Consider the following 23,360-nt stretch of genomic DNA (forward strand, 5'->3'; position numbering starts at 1 on the left):
AAAACAAATTATAGCTCTCCTTCTCTTCTCCTTCCTTTTAAGTTGTGGCATTTTCCTATTATTCATATCTCATTATTTACCCAGAAAATTGTCACACATTGGTATTTATGTGATGGTGTCAGTATTTACCTGAAATATCAATTTTAGCGTCTCTAAAGACAATTGACCTTGGTTGTATGTACCATGAAAGTTGATTAAGAGCAGGTAAATAACAAACATGCCGTGTTCTGAATTATTTGAGAAAATGGATAGACATATGTAATTTGAAGGCACCCGGGAGAAAAAGAAGACTTGGAAGATATAAATAAAAATTCTGCCAGCAAAGGAACACTTCAACTTGTATTGTCTTGCATTTTATATTTGGCCACGTAACCTCGGACAATAACTCACTCTAAATCATGCCTCAAAGTAGTTCCAATCATTTTGTCAAGGTCTACTACTTTCAGTCTACTTTATGTACAAAATTTGGAGAGAAAGCGTTATGTGTCCTTGGAACACTTTATACCTCCTTTATGAAACCTGCCGTCATTCCTGTACGGGAGTTGTGTGAATGCCTTGTCCTTCAGATGAGCTTTCCTTCCGCGTTCCCTTTACGGCTTTGCATCTCATCGGTGATTTCATTTATATTTTTAAAGGAAACTGCTGGGCAGGGACCGCCAAAGGGCTTTCTCTGTACACACAGAGTTAGATGCTGCCCTCTGCCACTACCGCCAAGTGCTGTTGCTCTCCTCGCACCAGGATCTTTACGAGGTGATCCATGAGGAGAAGGCTGAGGCGGGAAGGGGCAGCACGGCGCCCTCAGGGCCGGGATGATCCCCCGCGCCCCCGCCGTGCCTCACGCCGTGCGGCTGCAGGGGTGCCCGCTCCTACCGCCAGTTTTCTTGACAATTCGCTGGAAATCCTGCGGGCGGGCGCCCCTTTTATCCTCGTTTTCCTGCCGCCAGGTGGGTCGCCTGTTGCGGGCGGCCGTCCCAGAGGGGCCGGCGGGCACGCCGAGCCGCAGCGCGCTCACGCTGTGCTGCCAGAGGCCCCCGGCACGCCCCGCCACCCCCGCCTCGCGCCCGGCCCGGGCCAGCGGCGTCCCTAACATGGCGCCGCGCAGGTCGGCGCGGACGGAGCGGTACCGGGGACAGCGCCCCGCGGCCCCGCCCCGCCGTGACCTCAGCGCGCCTCACGTGACGCAGGTAACGCCCCGCCCCGCCCCGCCCCGCCCCGCCGCTCCCTCGGCGCGGCCGCTGCCCGCGGGTGGGCCGGAGCCTGCCCGCCCCCGCAGGTCTGTCCGCGCCGGCGAGGGGCGGGGGGCGGCGTGGCGGGGCCCGGCCCGGCCCGTGTGAGCGTGCCTGAAGGTCAGGGGCCGCCGCCCGCCGCGCAGGCCCGCGGGGCCGCTCGCCCTGTGGTTTTGCGGGGGGGTCGCGGCGCAGGCCCGAGCCGGGCCCCGGAGCGCGGCCTGCGGCGACGCGGCGCGGGGTGCGGGGGCAGCGGGCCCGGGCGCCGGTGGTTCCCCAGCCCCACGGGGGAGCCTGGGCAGCCGCGCTGGCTCCGGCCCCCGGGCGCGGCCAAGGTGAAGAGGGCAGGGCTGTGCTGCAGGCCGCGGACGGCCGTGTCCCGGCGGTCCCGGCCCCCCCCGGGCATCCCCCGCGCTCCACTGCGGCCGGGCAGCCTGGCGCCCCGTGTGGTGGTGCCCACCGAAGGCGGCTTTGTTGGGGGTCGGGTGGCACGTCGGGTGGCTTTATGGCGTGGGGGTGCCTCGGGTGCCTCGAGGGGGGCGTACGGTTTGTCACCGTTCTCCATTCTCCGGGTCATCGCTCTGGGTGGAGAGCTGGGCTGCTTCTTACAACATGGCACATCAGTGTTGGGAGGGAAACCACATGTAGTGTGGGGAGGTGTGTATTGCTGAAGTAGACTTTTTTGATAAGGAAAATCAGCATGTCTCTAGTTTCTTTTATCCGTGAGGCCTTTGGAGATACTTCATTATGTTCATCCTTCCCCCCCGCCACTGTCAGCCTTGTTTTATTAGAATCTGTCTTAAAAAGAGCTTTAGGAGTGAGTTGTATGGGCATTATAGGAGAAAACGACTATGATGGCGAATGAAGGAGCGTTTTTGTGAAATATGGACCAGATGTATTAATGATTACTTCTGCAGAGCATAAAGAGCATTTCTTAGCACTGGTAGCAGGACTTCATGGGTGTGTTAAGAAACTCCGTAAGGGTACTGGCAATACCAGGGGAGTTATCTGTTCATAAAGCAGTAGCCTATGCAATGTATTTATGTTTAAAGTGAGCTTGAAAAAAAACCTTGAAAAACACTTTGCTATCAGAAGGGTCTTGCTGTCTCTTTTTCATATGCTTCTGTTACCCTCTAGAAACATGGGCAGAGTAATTTGCAAGACTGTCCATGACATTAGGTCACTTCTGGAGTTGAAAGTGCCAAGGTGAAAACCTCACACATGCCATACTGCAGAACAGCTGCAGAAATTTTCAGCAGCTTAGGGTTTTCATTTACTTCCACCATTTTAAGGGTGCTTTGGTGCATTAAATATCAGGTTGTTCTTTTGGTTCACTGCTTCTTTCTTATTTTTGACCTCCGGTAGTGATTTAATTAATATCTTCCTTTAAGTTGCTCTTAGTTATGCTTGATTCCTTGCCAATCACTGTTTTCATTTCAGAGCAGAGTTGATTTAGGAAACATAGCCGACTGGAACAATCCAAACTGTTTCTGACTTCTGCCTGCTGTCCTGCGTGCTGATTTTTGACTGACAGTCTCAAGGCTGAGTGGGCTGGGATGGTCTATGATCATGCTGGTGGTCTCTGATTCATGTAGCTGCTGACAGCTGACATCTGTGCTGAAGAGTGGTGTGTGCAAAAGGAAGAGCTAGGAAGAACTCGGTTTTGTTGAGTCAAATTAATCTGTAGCTGAAATCTGACTGGAATTACATGATTGGTGGCTTTGTCTTTTTTTTTTTTTTCATACCTGCATAAAAATAGAGGCATTACTTTTTCATGAGATGGGAATAACATCTGTGATAACAGTTGTCTTCACCTGTTATCTTTATATCTTCACAGGAGTGACATAGCCCATATCTGCTCTTACAGATTGCATATTCAGTAGTTACAACTTGGAGGTATGGCTCTGACCCCATCTTGAAATTTCAGGGGAACTGTAGGGAAGTGACTGGTACCACTTAGAAGCTTTTTGTTTCTATGATATATTATGTCATCTGCATCCGTTTTCAAATCTCCCTGACAAATTGTTGTTATTTTGCTACGCACTCTTTGCTAACTGCTAGAAGAAAGATCTACACGTTTTCCAGGCAGACTTACTAGGGAGAAAGATCATGAAATTACCTGTACTTAAGAAACTTGCCGCTGTAGTATGATAAACTGAGAAAAATGTTCCTCTCATTCTCTTCTTTTCCAGCTCTTTGCAAAGCACTTTAAATGAGAGAGGTAGCCTTTTAGGAATGAGTGTCCAGCCCTGAGGTATACGTGCAGAAGTTTGGTGGTAGAGGGATAGATGAATTATTTCGCTCAGAATGGGCACAGACATAAAGTCCCAAGTGCCGTGGTGGTCTCTCAGTTCCTACTGTTATGATATGTTGAAATCTTGCCAAGTTTTGCAAAATGACATGATGTATACATAATGGTTTTAGTGCTGTTACATCTTAACGAGAATTATGAATATAGACAGTACGTTAACTCTTGTCAGTGTTGTACCCAGTTGCTCTGAGCTTTTGCAGGACTTAATCTGCTTTCAAAATGGTGCGGACAGTATTTATGTTCCTACAGTTGCCTAGGAGCCCTAATCATAGACATGGTGTTGACACAGGAGGAAATCAGTGTTGTAATAGGCTTAGAATTTGTGAAATGGGAAATGACGAGTGAATATAGGTAGACAGGAAATAATGCTAACGTGTAGGGGATTCAGTGTGCAGGTAGCCTAACCTTTGTCAACTTGCTGAAAATGTCAAGTGGGGAGAGAAGTTGGTTTTGAGGTTTTGGGAGTTTTGTAGGAGGGGGGTTTTAAAGGAGGATTGTATGCTCATTTTGGTGATCTGCCTTGGGAGAATACTTCCCATATATCTGGGCACTGTGGAGAATGTGAACAAGTGCTTGTTTGGAAAATTCATTGACTGGATGATGGCAGCTGGTGATACAAGCTAGGCATCAGATCTGCTAGTAGATGGGAGTGAAAAGGCCACAGAATTCTCGAAAGAGGGGACAAAGGAATTTAGTAATAAAAGAGGAGAATTCGCTGCTGGGATGCTGCCATTAAAGTCAGCAACTAAGAAAGGGATTCAGTCAACAGCTTTCAAAATAGATGAGTTAAAAATCTCATGTTAAAAATGTGATGACAGAGAATAGTATGCAGTAATACTGTCTTTTTCAGTAGGAGCTTTTTTTCTTTTTTTTTCTTTTTTAAGACCTGTATTCATTTTTAAATTAGATAATGAAAAATATAGCTCTTCCTATCCCTTCCTTACAAATTTAGGAAACCATAGATTTCCTTTTTTGGAGGGAGAGGGAGGAAGAAGAAAAACTGTAAGGAAATAATTTAATGGGATTTATATAAAGAAAATGTTTATATGGATTTTTTAAGGTATCTATTACTTCTTGAAATAGAGATAAAAATAATCTTTACATGTAATAGGTAACATAAATTTTGATCTGTGACTCAAAGTTACAATGTTGTTTTTAAAACACTCTGAAGTACATTTGGCAGCTCAGTACTTTTGTTTGTTCTTAACAATTGTTCAACTAGTCACACTAAACAACAGAACACTTGGATTTTACCTTCTGGACCAAATAACTTATTTCTCTGGATGGACAGCAAAACAAATGAGAGACACTTCAGAGTTAAATCTGACTTTTTCTTCCTCTTAATTAGTACCCTACCCTTTATGTTCTTGTAGCTTTCCAAATACTTCTAAAGTGAAAACAAAATGAGTAATTTCTTTTTACATTATTGCTATTCCTTTGCAATTTTATTAACTTGAACATTAAGATTATATTATTTTTATATTGTAAGCTGCATTTGTTTGTTTTATTCTGAAGGTGAGCTTTGATTCCCTTTGTTAGCACTGGCGCTGATGCTGTGTTCAGCATTCCCAATGTTCAACCCTTATTGTTTTTCTCATTGTGTTCAAAATCACAGGGAATATGTTCTTGTTAAAAAGCTCATGAGAGGTCATTGGAAGGACAAGGTGAATGTTGCTAGCTAGGAAAGCAAATTAAACTGAGCCTTTTCTTAGTGTAATGCTGTTTGAAGGCCAATGCCAATATTAACACTTAACTAACACTTCTAATTTTCTTGTCAGCTCTGTTACGGCATAAATTTGAAGTAGCAGGCCTTTTCTCAACCACTGCATTTGTGGCTGACGCTGTTCATTGAACCTACCCCAATCTGGCTTGGTAAAAGGCCACAGCTTTCTACAACCAAGAGAGAGCAGTTACAGCTGCCAAGAGCTCCAGAGAAGTCAATGATTAGCAGGCTCATTTGTTCCCAGGGAACCAGTGCTCAGGGGGCGTATTGTACAAGTGGTATCATGATTGCTTCAGGAACCAGGATGATGTTATCAGTTACAGAGGCTGTGAGGTGAGCTGATTGATGGTGGTGATGGCCATCAGCAATGCTCCCAGTGTTGTAAGTGCAGCTCTACAATCAGTCACGGAGTGGCCCCTCTCCTGAAGAGAACGTGCCTGGGCCCGAGCTTTGTTGAAGAGCACTCTAGCCATAAGTTTTCACTATGAGGCTGAAATGTATCTGCAATTCATTGACTCTTTCTGATTAGGTTTGGTTTTGTCTTTATTAATAGACTTGGATCTTCCATCTAATAAACAAACATGAGTCATCTGAAGTTGTTTGCGGCTACGGTGAAGTGGCAAGGCATTAAACTTCTGGAAAAACAAGATATAGCCAGAAGGGCATTTTTACATGGCCAACGGTATGTTTCATCAGGAACCTCAGAACCATTCCTGAATGGGAGTAATTCAAATTATGTGGAGGAAATGTATTATGCGTGGCTTGAAAACCCTAAAAGTGTACATAAGGTAAGTCTAAAACTTGACTGTAAATGAGCATATTAGATTAAGTGTGAAATCGATTTTTTTCTTAACTTGTTTTACAAAAAGCCCAGAAAAAGGTCTTGTATGAAATGAAAAATGTGAAAGTAATTTCCCACATATTGATTGCTGTGAGATGTGATATTGCAGCTAAAAAAGCACAGAGGAGCAATAGGCATGGTGAGCTCTGCAGAAAGAATGAAAAGTCCAGACCAGAAACAGTAAGCTGCTCGGACACTTTCAGTATTCCTCCATGGAAATACTGTTCAAGCAGTCTGTTAAATAATTAGTTACATCTGGAAGAAGACCCAAGAAATAAAATACTTTTAACTTTTCGTTTTTTGTAATAAGGTTGTATCTGAGGGTGTGTTGTATTTGAATAGTATGTGTTGATACTGGGCCTTCCAAGCTGTCTGAAGGAGGTGAATATTTAGTTCCCTTCAGGTAGCTATGGAAGTTGTCACCTTAAAACTGCATCCAAAATTGTCAGAAAAGCCTTGTTAAGTATCTGGAAAAGTATTTTTTGTCTCTCTCACTCTCTCTCCAGGCAACATAAATTTGTTTGCTTTTTTTTACGTTAAATTTATTGCCAAAATTCTTTCTTGTAGACAAAATATATAGACTTATTTTTTAACAAGCTTTCTGCTGACAAGGAAGACTCTCTTATGCTGATACACGTATGGTAACTTAACCAGCTGATGAGAAATCTGATAAATTCTAAGACAGGCAAGTAATTTTCTAGAGAAGTAATGTGAATTGTGGCCAAAATGTTTACCGAATTGCTTGTGTTTTCCCTTATTCTTGAGGCATGTGTATCAAAATGTCACTTAGAAGTTGTTGCTCTAAGTCTGATTATCTAGAGTGTGAGGAAGTGGTGCATGTCGAGCAAGAAGAAAAAAAGACCCGCAAAAGCAGCTTTGTAGCTGGATTTTTTGGATGTTGCATGTGAATGTATTCTTGTTGGAAGGTGACATATGCAGTGACAGCTCTGAAGACTGAATGTTATTCATGTAGTGGGTAGATCCCAGGTCTTTTGTGTGAAGCCTTAACTTGGAACTGAAGAGGCCTTCTCCAGGGGTGGCTCGTTCTTGCATCCCATCTGTCTTTGACGCCTCATCATGTAACTGCCAGCTAAAGTTCCAGCCAGTGTAAAGCAGGGTAGCACATGTAGATGAATTGGATTTGATTTCTGAGAAGCCCTCATGATGTCTTGCTGCTATAGATCGATTTTAACCCTTTATTGTGAGGACACTGAAGGGATGAACTCACGCATAAGGAGCGTGTGTGGTGACACCTTGTTTTTAGTTATGCTGATGCACAACACATTTCTTTCCTTTAAGAAGAATGAAGTTTCTTGTTCACAGCTGAGTGAATGTTGCTGCCGTGCAGTCTTGCAAACTTCTAATGGTGCATAAATCCCAGGAAACGAACAGAAGCGTCAGGTGGTGAAACCGGCCGTGAGCAAGAGCGGCCCGGGGCCGCAGCCGTCCCCGCGGGGCCGCCGGCCGCCCGGAGCTGGCCAGGGTGCTGAAGGGCGGCGGGCCCGCCCGGAGCTGGCCAGGGTGCTGAAGGGCCGCGGCGGGCCCGCCCGGAGCTGGCCAGGGTGCTGAAGGGCCGCGGCGGGCCCGCCCGGAGCCCAGCCCCTCCGCGGCGCAACCCTCCGGCAAAGAGCACTGGCTTCTGCCAAATTCAGACCTGTTCGTTATTTTGCTGGTACCTGGGGGCAGCTGAAAGGCTATCTGTCTGGCTGTTCAGGCACGGTGGGGCGATGGATTCTGGTGAGGTGATGCAGTTTGTAGGTTGAACAGTGACCAATAAATTAGCAGAAGTGAATTGACAGAGGAATGTAAATGTACTGGTGGTGTAGAGTGGCCTAGGGAGTGGATCCCAGGTAGTTCAAGATGCATTTTAAAAATGTGTGAATTCTTTTCCAGGTTAACTGTATGTAATATGCTTGCAACAGTAATGAACTGAAGTAAATTCGCTGTGTACCTGGTTTATGAGGCTTAACAGAAGATGACTGATGGACATAATGAATTCACAGCCTAGAAAAAGGGGAGGAGGAGAATGATGCTGATTCATTTTACTTTGTTTCATTCAACAAAAATTTTTTTTGGTTTCTTGTAAACCGTCTCATTTCATCAGCTGAAAGCTGTAAACTTACCCAAGATTTTTGTTCGCAGAAATTGTTCAATTTGGGCTTTAATAAACAGTTTAAAATTGTTAAGAGTTGAAGTCACCCTATTTTCTTAAAAATACAGAAAAATTCATGCCATAGTTATATGACTGTAGGCAAGGTGTGAATTTGTCATTCTGCTGTGGAAAGTGGTGGAAGTGTTGAATGATAATGACAAGAAACACCAGTGGCTGACATGATGTTGGTTATGGTATTGTTAATGATTTTACTCTCTTCAGGCTACTCATATTTCATTGTTTTATCCAGTATGTCCAGCATTGTTTAGAGAGCAAATTTGTGCTAGGCATTTAGACGTGACACTCTTTCTTCTTTTCCCTCTTTATTTCCTATTTTTCCACATGTTTCTTCTCCTTGAACATCTCCTCCTTATCCAAGGGGATGTGCCTTCTTCTAGTTGACAAGATGGAAAAGCTTTATTTTTCCTGGGATTTAAAAATCGTACTTTATTCACTTTTACTTAGAAACTCCAATTAATCATGGCTCCTCAAATTATTTCCCCCTCAGAAGATTTGACTGGAAATGTCTTCCTATGTGTGCTTGTTTAAAACTCTTTGAAATATGTCTGTCATGTTCCAATGAGCATATTCAATGTTACTAGCATTTTTTCTAAGAATGTATACCATGGTTATGTGTCAAGGAATATTCATTTATATCCAGAGAGGCTTTTATTCTTTGTGCAAATCCATTTCTGATAATTTCCTGCTTTTCCTTGTCTTTAGAATTTCCTATTCTTAGAGTAGCCTAACCAACAATCAGAATAAAACGACTTGGGCTCTGAAAAAGGCATCGTTATTTCTCTTTGAAGTGTGGTGTCACGGTCGTAGATCATAAGGGAGAACCTTGACAAGGCTCAGTTATTACTATTGCAAGATTAATTACAAAACTGCATGGCTGGATATTGAGTACATAAAGCCTGCCATGTTATCCTGTATGCAGCCACTCTACTGTGAGTGTAATCATGTCCTTGTTTTGTGTACTTGGAGAAAGTGTTGGGTTTTTGTTTTGTTTTGACTTCATCTTTTTTCTTTCTTTTTTTTTTTTAAATGATGTAGTGATGCTCAGTGTGTGTCTTCTAAGGCTTTACTGTCCTCATTGCAGTTGATAAATATTATGTCACTAGAAAAAAAAACAAACAAACCGTCAAGATAACTAATATGTTACTTGTTATTCTAAGTGCAACACTGTTTATTATACGAGAGTAGAATATTGCCACTGAATCACTTGAATTGTATTATATTACTTGAGAAAATAATGGCTAACTACAGTATAGATTTGCTGACAGGAGAAAAAAAAAAGGAACGTATCATGTATCGCTATAGTAATTTATTTTTTACAGATGCATTTTTCTATTATAAGTCTCCTCTATAATTTTCTTAGAGAACTTTAATAATTTAGTTGAGAACCTGCAGGTTTGCTGTGAGACCAAGCTGATCTTCTCTCTGTTCTGTCACATGGCAAATGCTGTTACCAAAGACTGACATTGATACACAGGACTTGAAGACTATAATCTGGTATCAATCTTGAAAGACACTATAGAAATTTGTAAAGGCTTTGATGGATGTGTATCTAGAAAAAACTAATTTTCTGTAGCCAAATGATGTATTTTCCCTCCCCTCTGATTAAATGTCAAGCCTGCCCAACAAATCAATAAGTTCAAAAATGTGATAGGAAAAAATAGTGTGGGTTCCTTCTGGCCCAGCTGGCTGCATCTTTGGATGTAAACATTTTCTTTGTATTTGTGAGTTTGCATGAAGAAAGGGTCCTACGCCTATTGTCCCTTAAACAGATAGCTTGTTGGGCAAGTCTATTTGGATTTTGTTAGCAACTGTCTCAGCAGAGCACTTGTCTAAAAACATACTCAGTTGTCTGTGGGACTGTGCTGTGATAACTTTTACATCTACATGAAAACCTTTTGACTCAACAAAGGAATAGTTATATTATCAACCTTTTATGTGTATCATGGTATTGGAAAAAGCAAGGAAGGAACCCTAACATAAGCAACACATATTCGTTATTAAACTTTGAATGAATATACCAAATGTCAGATTTGTTATGGATCTAAATGTGTGTTTGGAATTTCCTAATGTAATGGAAGTTAATAACTCTGTATTGCCAAAATAATTCCCCCAGTCTAAGTAGCATTAGTTGTAAAATGAAGTAATGGTATCTGTTTTTCACTGTCAGGGATCTGCAAACTCAAACTAGGTGCTGTATAGTCATGGAATAACAGTACTGTTCTTAATAAAGAGTTAGAAGTTATAGAGAGAGAGAATACCAGAGGAAATGAAGTTATACTTGTAGACCATTTACAGGATGGTGTGCAAATTCAGACTTCTAGTGTTAGTGCAGCTAGAGAGGTGTCAAGGTAAGAAGAATACAGGAAATGGGCATGAATGAGAGAAAGGAGAAGGAATGAGTTCTTCATCAGTGTGTCTGGGACTGACCACCAAGCATGATGTGTCTGCCTTAATTTGTCATGGCACATAAAATTTAGGCTATGTTAAAATCAAGTCTGTGTAAGAGCAGGGTGATAACTTGAGTACGTTTATCGTATTTGTGTCAATGCAGATTTGTGTTCGTAAAGAAGTGAGAGAGGTGCATTAAAGCAGTGTTTTTTGAGCAGTGGCTTCAGGCTAATCATGAGGTTCCTGCCCACAGGTTCAGTGAGTCCCCCCACTTTCATAACCTGAACTTGGTTTAGCTCTTGTATGCTGCCTCTCTCATAGCATTTCTGAACACCTCGAAGACTGTAGAAATTGCAATGTGAAGACTTTTTGTTTACAAAAGCAGAATTTTATAGATATTTTTCTGTCGTGCAGTGTTTGGATTACATTATTTTGATTCTTTTGTGTATTCTGTAATTAATATATTAAGCAAAGTTCTTTTAAAAAATAAAATCTTTGCACTGCTTTTTGTCTTTTCTGGCACTGGTTTCTTGAAATGCATTAGTTCTATGCTCACAGCCAGGGTAAATAACATGCACTGTACAAAATGAATTTTCAACTTTTGCAGTTACACTATTCTAGTCACAAAGATTTTAAAGTTTTGAAATAGCTTCCTTTCTTTCCTGAGTTAGCCAAACTGAGGAAGTTGGTTTATGACCTTTCATTACGTTTTATGGAAACTTTAAGCTAAGCAGAAGTATTGATCTATCCCCTGCTAATGCAGACATTATTCTTTCTGGGGTATAAGCATCTCGGATGTTTATCCCATTCTGCTGCTGTCTGCTGGCTTCTGTATATCTAATACCATTCTAACCTGGGACAGTGATCACCTCATCAGAATGGAAACAGTTCAGGAAAACAAAATTTGGGCATATGTCAAGGAAGTGGTTGCTTTAAAGTGCCGATGGAAATGAAAGATCTGTGGTTTGTTGCAATTCAGTTTCTGAAATACGTATTATTCTAAAGTTATGACTTGCACCTGAAACCAGATCCATAATTTCTTTCATAGTAAGGTAACCTAAGCTAGTGAGGAAAGTATCTTAGACCAAAAGCCTCACTCAGAAAAGCTGTAATTGCTTTTAAACAGTTTCTTCAAGAAAGGCCCTTAAGGACTGATTCTGATTTAGCATATTCAGTGGGTGTCTTGAAGTATCATAAATCTTTTAAGTATCATTAAAAGAATGGCATAATTTCATTTATTGAGGTTTTTAGTTTTATAGGCTTGATACGTCTTTACCAGCAGCATAATATCATACCCATTACTGGTTGCCTGGATAAACATCACAGTTAAAAAGAGGTGTGTGAATGAATAATGTACGAAGATGCTTTGCACTCATGTGTGCTGCAGAGTTTTCCACTGAACAAGCTCAGTGTAAGAAATGAGATGAAAAGGGCTCTGTGTAAAAGAAACACACAGCTGGTACCAAGAGGTGGACGTATCATTGCTCACTTTTTGCTGGGTATTAGTGATACTTAATGCTGTCATGTAGTGAGATACCAGTTGCAGATTAAAGGAGCTGCTGTTGGTTGAGACTTTTGTTTGAGGTAATAAATTTTCCTCCTTTCCTTCTCTGTACCCATGTCCAGTCCTGGGATTTGTTTTTTCGAAATGCTAATGCTGGCCAAGCATATGATCCCCATCTACCAGATCAGCTGGAAAGAAAGGCATCGTTTCTTCAGAGCCATGGTCTTGCCCAGACACCTGGTAAAGCTGAAAAGCTTGTTGAGGACCACCTTGCCGTGCAGTCTTTGATAAGAGCATACCAAGTAAGTGTGCTTTGGGGAAGGTGTGGGAGGACCTCTCATTTCCACACAACCTTTTTCTTCCTTCTGGTCATAACTCTTGCCTATTGTCTTGCTTCTGATCCAGAATGTCTTGAGCTAGACAGTCTTTTTCTTCCCGGTAGCGTCTGAACGCTGAGGTCCTGGATCCAGACTGGGATGTTCCTCTGGCGTAGCAAACTGAGGGGTCAGATTACCCACAGCCCTGATGCTGGTCATCTGACTTAACCTGGGAGCTGTTTATGGAGATAGTGGTTTGTGAAGGGGAACATGAATCTACTTTTTTTTTGCCTATTTACCAGAAGCAGGAGCAAAACATGTCAAAGCCTAGCCTTTACTATTTTGGCTTACTTTGTGCGTGTGTGTGTCTGATTCAGTGAATGACTTGACCAAATTGGAAAACGAATTTATCTGAAATATTTTTGCTTCATATGAAGGGAGTTGTCGTGGATATACTGGTACTAATGAATCTCCTGATGCATGAAGTGAAATAAGAACCTTTTCCTCTCTTCAACAGCAAAGTTTTCCATGATCCAAGTCTGTCTTCACCTCTGAGAAAGTTTGTATTGCAGTTCTTAATGTTACTACCTTTCTTTAAGAAAGGAGGAAATGTGCTTGCCTTCTCATACATCCAGTGTGAATTTTGAGATTCCTGATTTGAGCAGGATTATAGGTAAAAACAGGGAGAAGAAATAATGAATTAATCAGAAGTTGAATTTTGGGAGGCTTACATACTGAGTTTGGGTCAGCATTGATGAATGTTGTTTAGAGACCTGTTTGTCAAAGTTGACTTTGTTTCACACTTTTATTAAATCAAGAAATTAAGTCTAATTTCCTTTTCTCCTCTAAAAGAAGATGGTTTTTGGAAATAGCACAGTGCTTGTGGTTAGATGTTTTCTAAATGTAAACCAAGTCTAAACATTTTTATTTAGATTCGTCTTTAATATCTTAATTTCAAGAAAAGCTTAAAACTAGTGTGAAACAAAAAATCCCAAACCAAACCCTGCTAACTGTAGGTCTGTGTTGAGGAAGGTATTCCAGGTTGATTTTTTAAATTTGTTTTTTTGCCTTTTTTAAAAAAGTATGTATGTAACTTTGCAAGACGTTTGATACAGTTTGACTTGCACAGATCTGTTCTGCCCTGCACTAAAAATTTTAACGTTCTTTGCTGTCATCAGAGGAACAAAAGAGGAACTTTTAAACAAGCTTTTTTTTTTAATACATCACATTGTCACCATTGATTCATATATATACCATGCTATTCCAGTAACTGGGGAGGTGTTTGTAAAAGAGTAGAAAGGCTTGTGGCTATAAAGGATATATGAAATTTCCTTAGAAATAGCTATGTAGAAAACAACTGCTTCAGTAAAAATTTGCTGCAGAATTATAGAAAATTGGAGAATATTAGGCTGCTTTGACACCATTTACTTTAAATTAGTTCAGGGATTGCCATTTTGTTTCATGTATTTGAAAGAGTGTGCTAAGTCAAGTGATGGAACAGAAATGTCTGTCTAAATGGCAGACACCCATGTGCCTGCGATAAACGATGGAAGAGGATTACCTAAGGCAACTGTCTGTTTTTAAAAGGTATTTAATACCCTCTAAATTCTGTGTTGAAGGGATGTGATCAATTTGTGACCTTCCTTTGCCTGATAATGAAATGAAATGGAGCAGGATACAGTATCTTCATTTCTCAAACCTGTCAGTATTTTATGGCTTTTGTGGTAAACTGCTTTGTGGTCTGTGGAGCTGGACTTCTGAAAAGGCAGTTAATCTGTTGCTTTATCTGATGCAGAGCACTGGATGCACTGAAAGAAGGATTTCCAGTGAAATGTGTGAGCTTAACAGAAATGAGTCTAGATAAATTAATTTCTTGAGTTTTCTTTTGTAATGTAGGTTAGGTTTTTTGCATCTGTGTCTAGAAAATAAGATTTTAAAATCTGCTTTCAGGTAGTCTGTACTTGGATTTAGTCAAATTAATGGCAATTGATGAACAATTTCCATCCATCTATTTTCACAGGATTGATCTCTGATTTTTGCAGTTGTTACTGTTTTCTATATCCGGTGAAAGAAGTGCATGGTATTAAAAAACAACTTGGTATTGAGGTAAACACTGTCTTTTAATTAAAGACCAAACTGCTCCTGCAGTGTAATAAGGCATAGCGCTTCATTGATGTGCTATTCTGGGTTTTGGTGGTCTTACTAATCTTCTTCCTCTTCCTGCTAATACTGCAGAGCAGATGTAGCTTAGGGAGGTGAATTCTTTCCTGTTGATGATGCTTGAGAGAGAATTGTTTGCTTAGTTCCAGTCAGATAGACTTTGTGCTGCTGTAAACAATGAGGTGGCACAGATGCTGCCGTGGGCATCATTTGGCCTGTCAGAGCTTTATTACTGGTGATTCATGAGATGCAAAGAGTCTCAGAGCCCAGGCAGAATTTACAGGGCTGGTGGTTCTAAAAAAAATGCCGTATTTCTGTTCACTTATGAGTGGAAAGCATTTTGTTATACAGAACGTTTCAGTACTGTTTCTACAAGTCATTTGTTGATGAACCACACTTTAATCACACTTTTATTACAGTGTGATGCGATTCGTTATTAATATTGCAGATTTTTTTCAGAAACAATTAGGTTACTAGTACCGTGAATGAAATTCTACTCAAGTGATCTGAATTTGTCCCTAGAAAGCAAAATATTAAGGAGAAAATATCCATATATTCATCTATAAAGAGCTTTTAATGAGCTAATTTGGTATATTAGAATCATGCACAGGAGACATGCTAAATTTTTTCTTTTTATTTGTGGCTTTATTGAATCAATTAGTTATTTCTTCTGTAGCAATGTTACATGTTAATATAAGGCACTAGTTTATAGAAATGTTGTATTGATAACTGAAAACTGGCTAAACTCCCCGTTGAATTTGTGTTTTTTGACGTCTTGAAAGTCGACTTCACAGATGAAATTCCCACCATTTCGTGGACGAAAATAAATGCTGTCTGATGCTGTCCAATGTAGAGCAGAGCTCATGAAGAGCAATCCCTTCATTTCCAATATAAACTTCTTCATCCCCGATCTATGTTTTAGGTCAATAATGCTGTATTTTTGTATCCTGCAGGTGTGGAAAGGAGGATTCAGGCAAATATACAAAATGACCAAATTAGCAGATGAAAGGATCTGTAGACTGGTCATAATTTAATTTTACCCAGAGATGTAGAGTACAATCTTCAGTAGTTTTCTTTACTTAAGCTTCAGTGTAATTCCAGTTTAAATTGTATGTCAGACAAAATAAAGGTTATGTTCTGATGTGTATTCAGCATTTTTTAGTAGTTAGTATACATATCCAAAGATACAATGGTTATTTCCCATCCTTATGGGGAAACTTGGGAAATAAGACCCTTTCGTGACATTAGTGGTATTTGCTGGTTTGATTTCATGGCTGATACACATGCTATAGGGAGATATCAGTGAATTTTTCCCTTTCTCTGATTTCTGTTGGTGTGATTTCATTTTTCTCTCACTTTCTTCCTTTTTTTCAGATCCGCGGCCATCATGTGGCTCAGCTGGATCCCCTTGGAATTCTGGATGCAGACTTGGATTCATTTGTTCCATCTGACTTAATCACTACAATCGATAAACTTGGTGTGTACACTGTATCCCTTGTTATTTGCAATGGTCATTTGTCTCTTTTGTCTCGTTGGTCTGAAGTGATTTAATAAGACATTTCAGGGAAGCTTCTACCTTTCCTGCTTGCTGGTATCAAGAAATAGTTTCTTTGAACATCTGTAAGGAGGCTCAAATTTCAGGACAATGGAATTTCAACTCTAAGATCACAAGTGAGGTTCCTGTGAATTCACCTGCTGACGAATGAGGATTATAAATGCTTTATGAAAACCCCAAATCTTATGGGTTTGAACCACAGCAGAAAGTAATGCTAATCAATACGTCAGGCCAAGATTCTGATAATCTATATTACTTTTGTACCGTTATGCTTGATACTTGTTTTGACTGGGGACATCTGAAGGCTAGTCAATAGGAAAAAAACAGCAATAAACAAAATCTTGGGTAGTGGAGCTTAGGGTAAATTTCGTACCAAATTTGGATTCTAGCCTCTCATAATTATTCCTTCTGTATAACTTGAAGAAATCTGTTTGAAGTTTTGGGAAGAAAATATGGGAAGTGTAGAATTCTTGACTTGCGTATATAATCCAGTGGCGATCACTTTAGTTTACTGCTGGAAGAGTGTGGTACACTAGGGTCTGCTTTTGCAAAGGTTATTCTGGTTGCTAAGAGGGCATGCCTTTGAGAAATTGCACTGATCAATTTCTTTGCTCCTCTCTGCTTGAATAAAAAACCCCCACACATCTGATTGATTTTTCTCTACTCTTCAGTCTACCTGGTTTGTTTAAAAGGTGATTTTCTACTTCATGAAGACACTGGATCAATTCTTCTTTGATATGCAGGGAAGCTTTTTGGACCAGACATAAAGCATAGTGCAAGTGGTAGATAAAACACATTTTGCTTAATTTTACTCAAAGTAAGTCTACCGCCTCTTCGCTGCTGTGTTTTCTATTTCTGGTGGTAGGGAAAAAAGCAGTTCTGACCCTTGATCATATAAAGGCAGTGGAGTGCTTAGGACTGTAAATAGGAGCTTACATAAATCAGCAGTATCCTTTGAAGTTTGTCAGCTTTAATTAAAGGAAAGTACCTACTAGAAAATCCATTAGACATTCACTGAGTAAATATAACTTGTTTGGAGCATGGGTGATTGCTAGCGCATCAGTACAGATTTCTTAAACTCGACAGATAGTTTAGAACAGTGTTGTGACTGGTCAGAAGGCATCATACTGAAGCCCTCATGAGCGTAGGAAAAATATGCTAGACCTCTGAATGAGATGGTGGGATGTGTCTGAGAGTGTAACTGAAGTGATATATCAGTTTTTGAGGGGAAATAAAATTTCTAACCTAGTCTTGGCACAGCAAAAAGGCGAAGGTTCTCAAATGTTGCCTGTCCTTGGATCATCCAGGCAGGGAACTTGGGAAAGGTCTCTGGTAGTACAGGAAGTATTTTACTGTTTGATTTTCTGTGCATTTTTGTTATCCCTGTCTTCTGGCTTCTTTTTTGAGAAACCTTCTGGTAGGAAGCTTCTTCTGGGAATTGCTTCTAAAAATGCAACCAGTTACAGGTGTACCTACTGCATGATTCGGTTTATAGAATTACTTTCAGGATTTCAGTAAGGTTGTATCCCTTTAAACTTGAGGTGATGCTTCAGTAGATATGCAGCGCTACAGTACAAAGCACAGATGTTCTGTGTGTGCCCAGATCGCTCCCGTACGTGTTCTGGTTTTTGCATGACAGAACATGAAGAGCCTGTGAAGTCTGAGAGAAAGTAAGCAAAGTGGGAGGGGGGAAAGCTAGCACTGCTTTGTTTCAAATGACACTAAAGGCCCTGTGGTCCCCCGTGTCCCTCCCTCCTCCTCTTTTTTTTCTCTTTTTCTTTTTTTTTAATAATTTTTTTTAAAAGGAATAAATTAATAATTAATTTAAATACCTATTGTGGTACCAGAAAGGAGAAATAGTGGTACAAAACACTTTTTTTTGCTCACTCCAGATTTGACATTTTAATATATTAATAAAAACATTATTAGAAAAAAATTAATACTTAAAATACAATATTTTAAGATATATTATTTTTAAAACACAAAATATGTTATCACTGACAGTGCTGTGTAGTAAAAGTGGTAGCAACACAGTCCTATGGCCTGAATTCAACTCTAAAAACTAAGTTCCGCTATTATTTCATCTTTAAATTACTTCTTCATATTCATCTTCAGAAAATTCATTGAACAGGGAGTACGGAGCACTATTCTATATTGATTTAAGAGTTATGTGCAGGCTTTCATATCAGTGTTAAAGTGGATGCCTGCACCTTATGTGGAACCAAGGTAAAGAGTTCAAAATTAAAAATAGAGAAGCTGCTTTTAGTTCTTAAATTATTTTTACATGTGTGTGTATATATAATTTTTCCATATATATTTATGTTTCTATAACTGTATGTGTATTATAAGCGTTACACATTTGCTTCTTACAATTGTAAGAAGCTATTTTTCTTTTCTTTAATTCACCAGGTCTAGATTAAACTTTATGATGCAAAGCCTTTAACTTGCTTTGACACCAGTTTTGCAGTTTTGTCTGTTGTGTATTTTGGCTTTCAAAATGTGCGATAGCTAAGTTAAATATTTTCTTAAACTGTGTTCTCAGCCACAGCAAGCTTAACTATGTCTAAATCAAGATGGAACCATGTGCTTAAACAAGCCCTTGTTTTAGCTGGGGAGTGTGTGTGTGTGTCTGTTTTATAAGGGGTCACCGACTGGGAAATATTGCTGGTACAGGTTACTACAGGTTATTACATGGCTATTTCAAACTAACTTCCTTGTAAAGAGAAAGAGGGTGAATCAGATACCTTGGAAGTCCTACTGGAGTGTTTGCACAGTGTTACACTGAACACGTTCTGTAATTCTCTAGTCTGTCTATTAATGTTATGTAAATTAATCTAGCACGCTTCCAACCAACTGGTTCTGTCTGTGAAAAGTGGTTATTTTTGTCTTTGTTGCTTGTGATAGAGCAAGGAAGATATCCCAGTCATTACAGCTGGTTGTCTTACTAAATGGTGAAGTGCAAGATATAATATGGAGATTTGATAGCATATATGCTAATATGCTAAAATATAAAAAGGTTTGGGTGATTTTAATTTCAGTTGTTCTATCTGAGCATTAAGAAAGAACAGTTTGGTACTTCTAATCAAACAATAACTATTAAATGAAAACGTTTCTTTTTAAAATCCAGACTAAAGTGCTTTTACTAATGGATGCCTCCAAAATATTCACGCTTTCAATTTTTAATCTGGTACCTTCTTGCTTAATATTGCTTTCTTAAACTTAATTTGTGGTGGTTTGAAAACCAGTGCTGTTTTCCTTTCTGTCTCCTGCCCTGCTTCACAAATTGGTGATGTACCTGTTGTAGGGTTTTATGGTTTGCACGAATCGGATTTGGACAAAGTCTTTCAGCTGCCTACAACCACCTTCATAGGAGGAAATGAGAACAGTCTGTCTTTACGTGAGATCATCAAACGGTTGGAGGTCAGTGGGATGTTTTTTGATTTGTGGTTGTTTTCATCCAAACAGAAGTGAACCTTTTCTGGTTGTCAGTCACAAAAAACCTTATCGTTTGTCAATTTTTAAATAGAGCATGTAAAGAATTCAAATGACATTAAAAATAACCCCTGTACTGTTTCTAGAGAGGGCAGCACCATTGATTTCACTGTCTGGATATCTGAAATACATAGATTAAGGATGAGTATAAAACAGGTGAATGTGAGCCCTAGTTCTGCAAAGAGCTGATGTTGTTTAAAAGGAGTGGAGCCTTTAGAACTTGTCTTTTAAGCAACCGACCTTATAGTTCCTACTATACAGATGAAAGTCCTTTGTATAAAGTACTTGGGATGTGCAGGGTTTGCTTTCAGACCCCTAGCTTTAGTGAGACTTTTACCTGAGTGAGGACATGAGGGTTGGTACCAAACATATGAAATCCCAGCTGTAGCTTGTAGGTAGTGATGGTCCTTGTTTTGCATCCCCAATCCTTTTTCTAGAGTTTCATCATCTGACAAGTGATATGGTTATGCCATGTTAAGTCATCACAGCTAAAACCATTTAAAGCAACAATAATTCAAAGGAGTAAATGTTACTAGAGGGCAACTCCAAACAGCAAAACAGCAAGTAGGAATGGCAATGAATTTGGAGACTACTGAGTTAGTAAGTGCTGGATATTCCCGATCGTGCTTCTTCCAGGATTTGGGAGTACTGAAGTTGTAGAGAGTGCTGTTGCATGGTAATGAAATCCATTGGAGTGAAAAGGATTAGGGGTGAGGAAACACGGTACTGAGTTACAAGAATCTAAAAATAATTACTAAGTGTGTAAGAGTTCATGGCTTTGACCTGTTGCAAGTGTGAGAGAATGTATTGACTTGCATGTTGGACTCTTAAGTCAGCTTAGCTGAAGCATGGTAAGTTGTTTAGCCACAGCATCTCTGTTGTGCATTTGAGTTCTGTATTTGCTTTTTGGTTTTTGCACTTGTAGCATGTCTGTGAGCAATTTAAAGAGAGAATCCTTAAAACTGTAATGTGCAAATAGATGGTCAAAATCAATAGCAAAATCTAAAAGCCTCAAGGAACTGATGTGCGTTAAAGAGAAATAACCCTCTGGCTTCCCTCTTCTCTCCAGAGCTTTGGATTTTTAAAAAAATTCCTTTTTAGTGGCACTAGAGAGCCCATACTGTGTGTTCAGAGTGGTTTTGTCTCAAATTAAACTCACAATAGGTCTTACTTCTGTTGACCTGTATTTTGGACACATTTTTTTGGTGACGTATTCTATTTAAGGCAAGAAAAAGAAAATTAAAAAAAATGCAACAAGAAGATAAAAATGTCTGCATTTTTTCCCCTGTCCTTTCTGTGCTTTCATCTGCTTGGATTCTTTTTCAGATTTCCAGCCTTCAGAGAATTGACAGTTATCAGATAATTTGCATAAGGCTTCATAGCTGTCTTCTCATTGTCTCTATTGCTTCATTTCAGGTGACATTTAAAAAAGACAGGGTAAATTCTAATAAATTACTTGAAACCTTTGCTGGTGCATCTAAAGAAAAGACTGCTTGTAAGAGTAGTAGCAAGTTCGGTGAAATATGCCAGTCGGTGGAAGGCAGGTTTATTGGCCTACTTTGAATGTATTACCAAATGAGAATCTTCCAGATTCAAAATTTTGAAATGTTACTTTGTAGAGAAAGCTTTCTGGCACAAAACTAGATTCAGCAAAATAATTTATTTGCTTATAGGATTACCGTGGGGAAGATCTAGTGGAAGAGGAAGAAGGCAAGATAGCTTTCAGAAGAGTAATATATCCAGAAAATATAATTTAAAAAATATATTTGTTTCTTCGTGGCCTATTAACTTCCTAAAGCTTCTGTGTTGTTTTCACATCCTAGAATACCTACTGCCAACACATTGGTTTGGAGTTTATGTTCATCAATGATGTGGAGCAGTGCCAGTGGATCCGTCAGAAGTTTGAGACACCGGGAGTTATGAAGTTTACGAATGAGGAGAAAAGGACTTTGTTGGCAAGGCTGGTGCGCTCAATGAGGTATGCTGGGGTGGTGCTGGGGAGCCGCGCTGTGGCTGCTGGGTGGAAGATGGCATGGGAAGCCGGTGCGGTCTGTAAACTGCCAAGGTGGGGGTGAGGAGTCTAAGTGAAATCTGGAGTAGAGCTGGGTGTAGCTGACTTGGTTGCGATATCAAAGGAAAGCTCTGAGGTATGTCAGGGTCTACGTAGTGACTTAGTCTTCTGTCTTAAGAAAAGGCAGGTTGTGTTCTCTAACACTTGTATGGCCTTTAGTGGTACATCTGGCAATGTTTTCATTGGCTTGTGGAGAGACACTGGGAAAAAATTGTTTCAACGGACTAGTAACATACATCTGTGTTAAAAATTCACAGCCTAAATAGGTTGTCATAAAATAGGTGTCAGAACAACGCTGGATACTGATCTGCTCTATTCTCTCTACCGTGCATCTTTCTAGTAGCACAGGATCAAAGGAAGCCATCCTAACAGTCAGCCCAAGGAGAATTTTTAGATGGGTGAAATGTTGATGTGAGCGTTGTTTAACTGACTGGGATGTTAATGGTCTCTGGAAAGCTGTGCCAAGATGGGACTGGATTTGAGAGGCATAATGTGATTTCAAGTCTTGTTTTTGCCCTTTTCCTTTTGAGGTGTACCAACATGTTCTGTACTGTTGCACGACTTGGCAGCAGGAGTTTTGGCCTCTGCAATATATGAAGGCATGTTTGGAAACAGCATGTTGATGGCTCCCATTATGCCTGTCTGTATGCAAATACTGTGATCTCAGAGACTGAATTACCCTCTCACCCCTAGAGTCAAACTGTCTTTTTGGGCACAAGATTTATTCCAGTTCTTACAATCTGAAACAGTTTGCATATCCTTTGATAAGCACAAGAATTAGAAATATATAAAGATACATATGTTTGATTAAACGTCTGTGTTCAAAGACTTAAAAATGAAGTGCTCATTGGGGGAGTTGGAAGGTATTTTTGCCAGGTGTTTCGTTTGCCAATATTATAGCAAGATTGTTTGGTTAAATGTCATTTAAACAGAAATAAAAAAGTCACTTGATGGTCAAGTGAATATTGCACTTGAGTAAGTTCAAGCCCTCAGTATGAAACATCACCATTTATCTTGAGACAAGAATTTGTGCTTTTATTCCTGCCTGTCTAAACTGTGGAAAGATCTAGAGTTTCTAGTAGCGTGAAAGAGCTGAATGTTCATCTGCCAAATTAATTGTCTGCTGAAAATGCAAGAAAAAAGTTTTACGTAAATTTCTATCCAGCTATCTCTAGCGTGCTTTTTTTCTTTTTCTTTTTTTTCTTTCTGAAAATGATCAGGAGAAAAAACTGGTTTTGTGGAAAACTGGTTGTTCTCTTGAGATTTGTGACTTTTTAAAGCAGATAGTCATCACTTTGCTCAAGAATGTTTTTAAAAGTGTTCATTCCAAGTGCTACATAGTTCAGGTACTTGAAACTGAATTTTAAAGTAAGATTTCTCACCCTTTTTGGTTTTCACTGGTAGGTTATTGAACAAAGGGTCATTTTTAACTCTTCCTCCTGTAAAACAGTCATGGTATATCTTTGAGCTACCTTGTGTATGCATTAGTAAACTTGTTAGACCCTAACTGTGTAGTGTGATCTGGGCATCTTCTTAAGCCTGTGCAGGGTCAAGCAGTTCTAGATTATCCCTTTTGAGAGCAGCCATCTTTCACAGACT

General features: G+C 39.9%; 1 protein-coding gene across 2 annotated transcripts in view; it reads left to right on the top strand.

The window, feature by feature from the left end:
* Nucleotides 1–1,195: 1,195 nt before the first annotated feature.
* The window catches only part of OGDHL (oxoglutarate dehydrogenase L), a 53,632-nt gene continuing 31,467 nt past the window's right edge, over nt 1,196–23,360 (top strand). Inside the window, exons 1-6 of one of the 2 annotated variants that reach the window (XM_056352783.1) lie at nt 1,196–1,273; nt 5,814–6,048; nt 12,289–12,468; nt 16,018–16,120; nt 19,503–19,618; nt 21,514–21,668. In XM_056352783.1, the coding sequence (XP_056208758.1) occupies nt 5,842–6,048; nt 12,289–12,468; nt 16,018–16,120; nt 19,503–19,618; nt 21,514–21,668 (761 nt within the window). In that variant the 5' untranslated portion in view covers nt 1,196–1,273; nt 5,814–5,841. Of the gene's footprint in view, nt 1,274–2,987; nt 3,123–5,813; nt 6,049–12,288; nt 12,469–16,017; nt 16,121–19,502; nt 19,619–21,513; nt 21,669–23,360 lie in introns of those variants that run through there. The other variant, XM_056352782.1, reaches the window with a different exon arrangement.

The sequence above is a fragment of the Falco biarmicus genome, chromosome 9 (genome assembly GCF_023638135.1).
Source record: "Falco biarmicus isolate bFalBia1 chromosome 9, bFalBia1.pri, whole genome shotgun sequence".
Taxonomy (NCBI): domain Eukaryota; kingdom Metazoa; phylum Chordata; class Aves; order Falconiformes; family Falconidae; genus Falco; species Falco biarmicus.